The 10,753-nt window shown below is 37.4% G+C and overlaps 1 protein-coding gene across 2 annotated transcripts in view; it reads right to left on the bottom strand.

The window, feature by feature from the left end:
* Nucleotides 1-1,022: 1,022 nt before the first annotated feature.
* Nucleotides 1,023-10,753, bottom strand: part of LOC128986579 (cap-specific mRNA (nucleoside-2'-O-)-methyltransferase 1-like) — a 31,900-nt gene continuing 22,169 nt past the window's right edge. For both annotated transcript variants that reach the window (XM_054407014.1, XM_054407016.1), the window contains exons 12-18: nt 10,407-10,526; nt 9,611-9,753; nt 8,946-9,025; nt 8,447-8,563; nt 7,151-7,254; nt 5,817-5,931; nt 1,023-1,224 (exon numbers count right to left, since the gene is read on the bottom strand). In XM_054407014.1, coding sequence (XP_054262989.1) covers nt 1,095-1,224; nt 5,817-5,931; nt 7,151-7,254; nt 8,447-8,563; nt 8,946-9,025; nt 9,611-9,753; nt 10,407-10,526 — 809 coding nt within the window. In that variant the 3' untranslated portion in view covers nt 1,023-1,094. The remainder of the gene's footprint in view (nt 1,225-5,816; nt 5,932-7,150; nt 7,255-8,446; nt 8,564-8,945; nt 9,026-9,610; nt 9,754-10,406; nt 10,527-10,753) is intronic.

Below are 10,753 nucleotides of genomic sequence, written 5' to 3'. Positions count from 1 at the left end.
TCTAATTCCCGGAAGGTCTAATTAGACCTTCGACACACATTTTGCAGTTTGTACTTGTTGCTGAGGGTCTAATCTGGTAGTATGTCGAAGGTCTAAGTCCTGGAAGGTCTAAGAGTACAGTCAATGCCAAAAACTCATCCACTGATACTGTTTTAGACCTTGCGGGATTAGACCTTGGGCACACATTGTAACTTTCTTAAATAAATGTTTATAAAATGAGAGTTGCTGAAGGTCTAATTCCCGGAAGGTCTAAGATTCGAGTTCCGGAAGGTCTAAGATTCGAATCCCGGAAGGTCTAAGATTCGATTCCCGGTCATTACTAGTAGTGGCTCTCTTATAATGGCCAAACTCCTAAGAATGGCCGTGGCTGACGCAAATAGACCTTGCTCAATCCATACGCATCCTCCTTTCAGCAGCAAGCACTTTACGTTACCTCATCCTTAATGTCTGGATACTTCTGACCTTCAAGTCTTAACACGTTCACTGTGGGCGTATCCGATCGGATACGGGCCGAGCGCTGTTCAGGTGCTGCCGTAACCGTTCAGATACGCTCGGCAATGCCTTTCATATATCCTCGTTTTTGCTCTAGCGTCGGTCGAAGGCGGACCTATACCACTTTAGCGTGTAGTGGGTGACTTGCTTTTTGTTGTGTTGTAGGTTGGTAGTAAAATTCCCCCATAAAATCCCCGTCTGGCAAACTTAAAAATCAACTTGTTGTCCCGTCTTTCTCCCTCCCCAATACAATGGGACCGGCTACGTTCCGAGCAGTACTGCTGTCTGTGAGTGTTTAGCGAACTACGTCGACTCTTGTTATAAAGCAGGACATCACCGCACGTTATTTGCTATTCGTGTCAATCACCCGGCAATCGGATTTGTTCAACGCTGCGGGCTGCGCCGCACTGGGGCTACGCCTGCCATTTGATGGCCCACAGCGAACGTGTTAAACTCGCTGTTTCATTCCTCCAAGTGAAATCAATTATAAACCTAGTCGTTCTTACAAAAAACATAAAAACCACACACTGTTTAATGAAATGGAATGAACTTTATTCACATTATATAAGAAATTGTACAATGAAACAGTCTTTTATTTTATGCTATCTGCCAGCCTTCTTCAGGATGACGCTTTGTAGGGTGTCTTTGTGGAGGACTCCTTCTCTTGGAGCTTCCCTATACATACCCACCCCCTGCTCCCACCACCACACCACTCTGTTCTCATAGCACTCCCTGCAACCAAATATTTATCATTAGTACAAGTACAGGGTGACTGCCAAATTATCTCATTTTATCTCCCTGATATATTGCTGCAAAAGAATTATTTTCCAACATAAAATTGTTACACCTTAATTATTTCCATATTTGGCTAGGCTTTGTCTCATGTGTGAAACTTGGTTTTCCTGAGTTCGACTTTGCTTCACACAAGAAACTTGAGCACATATGGGAGAATGCAACTTTCAGTACTAGTAATGAAATACACTACCTATTATTTTCCTAACCAATAAAAAAAAGTTCTTATTAGAGAATTAAAATTCATTAAAACTATTCTTAAAGGGGATGTAACTACATAAAAAGATTCGGTTCTCAAATCCAGTTGATTCAGTTTGAGATTTACATTTTGTAATAGGAGGGTCAAATATTGTAAAGAGGAAGTGTTTGGCAATGTTGTGTGAGTAGGCTGGTAGTGTTGTTAAACAATAACTTGTTGTGCTGACCTACTGAAGGCTGTTGCTTTAAGTAGGCCAGTGCACTTGATCAAGGGGTCAGTTTGGTGTGGAGTGGTTTGTGTGGTGCACCAGAGGAAGGGGTCCTGCTGGGGGAACTGGAGCCCAAGGCCCTTGGCCTTGGGTCCAGGTAAGAAAATGTAAAGGGTTTTCAAAATAGGGGTTTAGAGTCTTTTCCAAATTGGGGTTTCAGTTTCTAACTAAATGATTTATACAGTTCCAGTCTACTCTACCTTTTATGATTGTGAGTTTATCTTTGTGTTGTTTTTGAGTATTTAATAAAGTTGGGTTTTGTAAGCGAGTGCTGAGTTTCATTCCTGAGCTACATCACCCAAAGTAGCGGTAGGTATTCCAAGGGGAACACGACCGTTACAAGGTGATGGAAGCGCCGGGAGTTTTGTAATTTTTTACAAAACTTCGATCTTGGTACCTCTTGGGCTAAATAATTGGCTTTAATTTTTGGGGTTCATTTAGTGAAGAAAAGTTTGGTTTTTTAATATATATTTTTTTTAATTATTTGTAATCACCACTTTGGTGCAGTTTTTAATCAGTTCTATTTGGGGGTTCAGTGTTTTTTGGGACAGCAGTGAAGGGCTGGAATGCCGTAAATGTGAAGTTTTCAGTGTTATTTTGTGTGAGTCCATGCGTCATGTGCGGGTTGCACGTGAGTTTGTTATGTGTTCGTGTTTGGTTACACGAGTGTTCTATGTGTCATGTGCGGGTGTTTGGTTACACGAGTGTTCTATGCGTCATGTGCGGGTTGCACGTGAGTTCGTTATGTGTTCGTGTTTGGTTACACGAGTGTTCTATGCGTCATGTGTGGGTTGCACGTGAGTTCGATATGTGATCGTGTTCGGTTACACGAGTGTTCTATGCGTCATGTGCGGGTTACACGTGAGTTTGATATGTGTTCGTGTTTGGTTACACGAGTGTTCTTTGCGTCATGTGCGGGTTGCACGTGAGTTCGATATGTGTTCGTGTTCGGTTACACGAGTGTTCTATGCGTCATGTGCGGGTTGCACGTGAGTTCGATATGTGTTAGTTGAGTTTATTGTGTATCGTGTTTGGAAGCACGAGAGTTTTTGTGTTATGTGCTGAGTGCACATGGTTGTTAAGCATTGCGTCCTGGATGCACGAGGTATTATGTGTTGTGCTGGATGCACAGGGTTTTCATTTGTTACGTGCTGGGAGCACAAGCTGAATTTGTGTTATGTGCTGAATGCACAGGGTTTTCATTTGTTACGTCCTGGGAGCACAAGGTGAATTTTTGTGTTATGTGCTGAGTGCATAATGTATTTTTGTGCTGTATGCTAAGTGCTAGTTGCACAAGGTTTTTATTTGTCCTGTGCTGGATGCACATGTGTAATGTGTGTTTCATTTGTTGTTTGCTGTGCACAAGTGTGTGTATTTGCCTGGTTAAATTTGTGTTGAATCTGGGATCTTGTAGTTCCCAGGTTTCTCGAAGATGTGATTCTGTGGTTGCAGACCTGCTATTTCTATATAGAGTGTATATTGTGCGAATAATGTGGCGGACACATGTTGTCAAACTATTCTGTTTCAGCTCTTTATGCGCAGTAGATGCAGTGAATGGTGGATCAATATATTATATTTTGTAGAAGTAGTTTGAGGGATAATTATTCATAGTGTATTATGGTGTACTGTTTTAGAAATATATTTGAGCTTGAACTTTAATTTGATAGTAATATATTTTTTTCAGATGGGGATTTTTACGAATGGTTAATACTGTTAATGACTAGAGTAGGTGTTTATATGTTGATATTTCAGAATATTGCATGAGCAAAGTTGAGGTGACAGTAGTCAGCATGTTTGTAGGCTGAGGAATGCTGAGCGTGGTGTAAATGGCCTCTCTGTGACCTGACCTTGCTGAGTGCTGACCGTGTTTTGTTACAATGTTTACCTTTTAATACTGATGCTCTAGAGTTTGCTTTGGGAAATCAGCAATGCATGAATGTTTTATTTTGGGAACAAATTTTTGTTTTTACAGGTCGATAGATTGTTGGAGAAATTTTAAAGGGAATTTGGTTTTGCTTACGGGTTAGATTGTAAGGATTTGGGCCCAAATCATATTTTTTCCAGCAATCTTGTTTTCGATTTTTTTTTAGAGAATAATACATGAAATTGTTCAAGTGAATTTTTGAAATAACTTCTTTTAAGATGTTGAAAAGTATGTGATGTAAAAGTAGCCTACTGAAGTAAAATGTTACCCTTATTTTAATACGGAAGCAAAGTAGGGAGTGATTTTAAATTTTTGTTTAGCTTTAATTTTTTATAGTATAATAAATTTTGGTTGTGTTTTTAAAGATAGTATGGTCAAATTTGATTCGAGATTTAATCTTTTTTTTCTTTCTACATATTACTTTAGAGATAAATTACATGACTTCACGAAAATAACTGTATTGGGAAATAATATGTTAATGTTTTAAATGTTGCAATAGTGTCCTTTAGTGAATTTAATAGTCTCACAAAATTTAAAGACAAAGACGGATTATGTATTAAAAGAATATGTTATTGAGATATATTTTGTTGTTTAGATTTTTAATTATCAGGGACTTTATTGGGAGGCAAATTGAATATTTTTGTTTATTCAGAATTAAATTAAAATATACTAAAAATGAAAGACTGTTCAATCATTTATTGTTTTAAATGCTTTAAAAAAGGTTATATTTGAAAAATTTAAAGTAAATCCATCTGAAATTATATAAGGTTTTGTTATTTAATCGTATCTGATTTGTTAAGGTAACACATTCCAAACACTTCTCTTAGTTTCAATAGTTTTTGTTTTAATGTTGGTTGTTTTGTTTTGTTCTTAATGTGAGTTTGAGAATTTCTTTAAAAGTCTAGGGGTTTTTTTTATTATATGTTGTATTTGTGAGTTATATGTTTGTGTAGGCTTCCTATTTACCCATCCCCACTGACCAACTGTAGACAAGGCTACAAGAACTTCATGATTTGCCGTGTTATCTTCAACATTGTGATCGGAGGAAGAGACTTTGTCAAACTCAATGAAAACTGGGGAAACGCAGCTGGGGGCAAGGGCTTTTAAGAAGAGGAGAACTTCAGGCTGCAGTACACTCAATCAATGGAAAAAGCAGTCCAACGTCATCGTCAACCAAAGTCGATTCATCATCAATGCTGTCAAGGAACGCTGGATGGACTACAGACTATAGACACCGAAGTGAGAGATATCGCAGAAGACATGGCTGAAGTCAAACATCTGAAGACCAACGACTGTTCGAGGAGGCTTTATCGACGCAACTGCTGAGGAAGTCAGCAAACAGTTGGTCAGTTCTTCCCCTCCTAAACCTTATTTTAATTTTGTTTAGGTACAATTTTAAAAGATTTTAATCAGTTTTTGTTATTAATTTTTTTTCTCTCTGAGTGGATATATCTATGTAGTTGAGACGCTGGGGACATCGTCTGGAGGAAATGGGGGGATGTAATAGGAGGGTCAAATATTGTAAAGAGGAAGTGTTTGGCAATGTTGTGTGAGTAGGCTGGTAGTGTTGTTAAACAATAACTTGTTGTGCTGACCTACTGAAGGCTGTTGCTTTAAGTAGGCCAGTGCACTTGATCAAGGGGTCAGTTTGGTGTGGAGTGGTTTGTGTGGTGCACCAGAGGAAGGGGTCCTGCTGGGGGAACTGGAGCCCAAGGCCCTTGTTTAGTTAAAAAATACCACTAATTAGTTGTTTATAAAGGGTGTCTACAGGTCACCTAAGTCACGCATTTTGTCAATTATGTCATCATTATTTCTTTTAGTTACTTTTTTACTATTTTTATTTTAGGCTTATCATAATTTGTTAATCAGATTGCGAACTATAATTTGCTTTAGTTTGAGGACAAAAGGAAAACAACGTTCTAGTATTTCAATAACTTGCTAAGATTGCAATTATTGCGTAATCATCAACAATAACTGTGCAGCTGAGGGACAACGGGAACGATGATACTCATGTCTGCCAATAGATCAAGATGAGAAGACGGTTAAAATCAACATCTAATTTGCCTGTGTGCATGGGTGGTTAGTTTGGCAGACCTGTAGAAGAATTTACCAATAACTTAACAGACTATTAGTCCACTTACATGGCTGATGTGCAGGCTTCTGTGGGTCGGTCTTTGTCATAAAGAGATGTTTTTATCCCAGGTTTGTAGAAGTAGCAGAGTTGGGTTGACTTGCTAAGGCATCTCATCCAGGGATCTAAACCATAAACTTTGTTAAAATTTGTATTATCAGAGTTATGAAAAGTGCAAGTAATTCATGGAAACTACAATTTGTTGCATTGCTGGGACTAAATAATTTAAAACATTGAAAAACCCATGAGATTAAGTCTTTATCAACTACAGGCTAATTAGTAATTTCGTTTTAACACGTTCGCTACTGCAATAGTACAAAATTTTTCATTCACATGGACTAGCGACGCACATATGCAACGGCCGGTTTCTACCGATAGACTGCCGTCGCATATATGCGTCGGCTAGTCACATTAAAATAGACTGCCATCGCATATTTGCGTCGGGGTTCTAGTGTTATTAAAATGCTTATATCTTTGTAACGGTCTATTTGAAGGCAGTGGTCTACAGAGATGTCTGACGCACAATTGCGTCGCTTAGTCTGTGGATATGATGATTGGTGACGTCATATGATAGTTGGAAAAACTGGTCTTTACTTTTCTGCATCACTGTATGTATGTATGCAGTATGTATGCTGCATTATCCTATTTGTTTAGTTGTAAACTGTTCTTGAATAATCTGTTTTTATTTTACTTACTTTCACATCAAAACACAACAAAATGAACCGTCGCATATATGCAACGTTTGGTATATTTCAAGAAAACTATGATTATTTTCACTACCTATTGTCTTCGCTGTAGACCGGGCGTCGCAAATATGCGACATTACAAAAGGTTATAAAAAATACAAAAAAAACTAGAATAAATTATTTACAAACACGATTGCAGAGTATTACAAAGTTTACAAACTATCACTGTTTTACAGGTTTTCACCTGTGGTCTGTGTGTACAGTTAACCAATTGACAGCCGGACTATTTGTAAGATTCAAATGTATACTTCGGTCTGTGGCAATGACCGCGGCGTCATGCGACGCTCAGTAGCGAACGTGTTAAGGGCATGGCCTTAGGGGGGGGGGGGGGGGGGGGAGTTGTGTAGACGGGACTACAAGAACACACTTTTTTAATATTCAGTCCTTACAAATAATGTCGGAAACAGCCTTATTCAAAGACATTTGCTTTTTACTAAGAGGGGCGATGAATCCTCTGATAATGTGGCACTGTCATTAGAAAACGAGGCCACAATTTGATTGACATTTTTTGTCGATTCGCCACTCTTAGGGTTAAACACAGCTAGATATTGAGCTACTTGAACACTTATTACCAGCCAAATTTAATATGAGCACATACCTTTTGTAGCTCTGTAGAACATAACACCCTTAGGCTGGTATGCAAAGTCATCAGTCTTAAGCAAAAGTTCATGAGTTCCATTCTTCATTAGGAATACGGTTAAGCTGAAATATGTTTTTAAAAATTATTCTGATCCTCACAATTTTTAACTTACTACAATGTTTCACTCTTGTCTAATTTAGTCAAGAGTGTTAAGCACTGTCCTTCTCTGGGTGCATGAACTATATCACTGAAGAGTTAAGCTAATTCGCGGTTTACTGTCTCAAAAACTATTTCACAACACTGTTGGCACTCCAAAATCTGACACTTGATAATCAGGGTGTCCACAGAAATGTTGTCATCAATTCCCCTGACTTTCCATGACTATCCATGACCATTAACCATTGATTTCCATGACTCACTAACTTAACTCAAAAATTATAATGTACCGTACACACACGAATAATACTGCCTAGACAAGTTATTTCACAGAAAATATTGAAATATGTATTAACAGATAACAATGGAGTACAATAGGTACAACAATGAACTAATACAAACTCAAAACCCATAAACTAAGACAACTGTATAAATTGAAATTGTCGTACATTTGTGAAAAATTCGGAAAAATGCTACAATAGTCGCGGTTACGGCCGACTAGAGCATTGAAAGGTCCCCTGAAATCCATCCATCATTGGGGATTTCCATGACTTTCCATGACCTTTTGCCTATTTCCATGACTTTCAATGACCATAATTTTTTTCCATGACTTTCCATGACTATCCCTGACTTTCCAGAATGTGGACACCCTGATAATACACCAAAAATATTAAGCCGTGAGTCAAATTGTGTATAAGGCCTATAAATTTAATTCATGGCTACATTTTACAGCAGTACGTAAGAGTTTGAATGATAAAAACCTGATCAACTTCAACTTTTTTAGGAAAACCCAACTTTTTTGTTTTTGGTAATTAGGCACCGAGTGTATCGAGTGTCTCGTACTATGAAGGCTAAACTGTAAATGGTTCCTGATCAATGATTGGAAAAAAATAACTGTTTCATAAAGATTGCTTCTCACATTTCTCCACTTGTCTTAGTTATCAACAACATATTTAAATTGTTTAGGCTATGTCTACTATTTTATTTCTATAGATTAAAAAGTAATACAAAACCAATAACATAAAAAATTAAAATTAGTCCATGTAAATAAAAGTTATATTTAAAAGCCATATTAAAACAAATTACTCACTTCAATGAGAAAACTCAAGTTGGTAACAACTAAAAGCAAGAACTATTACGACATATTTTGCATCTTACTCTTCGAACAGAAGGTTTAAGTCTTCAAGGTAGTGGACCATCTTGGTTCTAATTCGGCAGAGGTCCATTCTTGTGTCTTTCTTGAGGGCTTCACAGTACAAATGACACATTTTGATTCTGTAAAGCGCAAACAAGTTGTATGTAAAATACATAGAACCAAATCAAATCATCAAAGAATTTTGATCATCTCCCGTGATCAGGGAGTCATCGCAAAATTACAGTAAATTTAAATTAGAATAAATCCCATCCTGAAAAAATCCCAACTTAATGGTAATCAATAAAAAAATCTGAAATTTATACCTACATTGAATGGGATCTCATCAATGTAATTTCGTAAACTCATAAGTCTTAAATTAGGTTAAACTACCAATACTATGTCATGTGAATTGTGTTATTTCCTCAGATGAGATATACCAGCCAGACTTTATCTCTTAAAAGAAACTTCTTAATTTACCTAATGGCTTCTCTTAAATGTAGGCTATAGCCAGTACAAAACTACCTGTCAGTGTAGTGCTTTCGACTAACGTCCTCTCCCCCAAGACTGACAGCGTCCACAATGTGAAATGCTGTTTTCTTCACCTGGAATGGAAAATTATCTTATCAACAACAATATTTCTGCCAAATTCATAAAATTACCAGAGCGAATTGAGTAAAAAAATATATAATAAAATATAACAGGTACAAGTAAGTTTTCTTTAAGTGATCAATACAGTAGACTCTCTCTCTTATCCAGACTCCTCGGGACTGAGGCCAGTCCAGATAACGGGTTTTCCGGTTAAACCGACGTCCCCAAAAACTCGTTAAAACGGACTGTTTACTGTGATATTCGACTTTAGGAGACCATTGTATTAAGACACGTGATCACTGGTCTCAAATCTTTCCCACGAGAACAGACGTTTCAGTACTGCCCACTTCCTGCCGATCTAGTCCAGTTAAACCAATGTGCTGATAAAAATTGTCCGGTTAAAGAGATGTCATTTCCGCCGAGTGTAGTCCGTTTAAACCGATGTGCGGTAAAGGCGTCTGGATAAGAGGGAGCCTACTGTAGTGATAATATCATCAGTTTAAGAGCGGAATTCAAAGACTCTGTTTCAGTCTTCTATCTTTACATTTTTCTTTTCTAAATTTTAACTTAGACAACAAATGACTTGGAAATATGCCTACCTGAGACTTGGACTCCCCTAGGACCTCCTGTACCATCTCCCCTAGCACCAGTGTTCCTGGACTCAGCTCCAGTCCAGACTGCTCCACCTTCTTCCAGTACTTGCCTCCAACAGTCGACCTGTACACTCTGTTGCGACCCAGGCCTGCCACAGTTGCAACACTAACGTTCTGTTTTGTTTAACTATTTTAAATTCTTATAAGAGTAATTCAAGTGATTATTGCAGATATTTTCAAATTACATTTTAATTGTAATGAAGTATTCACAATTCATTGGGGTCTGGATTCTGGTCCACTTCTACAGTAAGAAAGTCCCTAAAAGATAACTAATCTTGCTTGAGCCAACACAATAGTGACGAAACTGTGATAGTTTCTTGTGGTCGTGGAGACATCATCACTGTCACCATACCAACAAAATTTTGAAAATCTCAGGCAGCTATAGGTAAATCACTAACAGCTTGGACAATCTTGAGAAAAACCTAACTCAAGTGTAATCTTACTCAAAGGACAAGAATAAATACCCCCCCCCCAAATTTCAATTCCACTCCATCCTTTTTTTAAATATTCTGAATAAAATAGAAAAATGTTCATAACTAGAAACATAACAAGTTTTTTTTATTATTCCCCATAGAAAATTTAAACTTATGATTTAACCTCTCACCAATTTTATGAAGTGTGTTTGCTTTTCAATTCAGAAGACAAAATAGTGGTTAGTGTTGCCTTTAAAATCCAAAAGTTGCTGGTTGGAAACCCAAAAGGATCAATGCTAAAACAGTTAAAATTACACATACAAACCTACCAACAAAGAAGTATAGTTCTTTTGGACAGGCAATTGGTATACAATGCCAGTCGTAGATGGACTTAAATACACTCAAACTCTCTTCAGTCTTAATTGGCGTTTCTTGTGATTGTAAAAACTCTGCAAAAACAACAAAGAGAAAACTTAGTAGAAATTAGATAAAAATTAGTAGAATAAAGTTAGTTTTGAGGAAATACACTATTAGAAAATGTATTAGTGTTCATTCATTGATAGAGGTAAGCAGGATACCCGAAAATTAGGACTAACCAAGATGGGACCATTCCCTCACAATTTATATTGACCATCATAGGTTCTCCTCTATCACACTCAAAATGATATTAATTCGG

This window comes from Macrosteles quadrilineatus, unplaced genomic scaffold, assembly GCF_028750875.1.
Source record: "Macrosteles quadrilineatus isolate MER2022 unplaced genomic scaffold, UCM_ALF_1.0 Scaffold_2__2_contigs__length_208266976, whole genome shotgun sequence".
NCBI classification, from domain to species: Eukaryota; Metazoa; Arthropoda; class Insecta; order Hemiptera; family Cicadellidae; genus Macrosteles; species Macrosteles quadrilineatus.
This window is presented reverse-complemented; position numbering and strand designations above follow the sequence as displayed.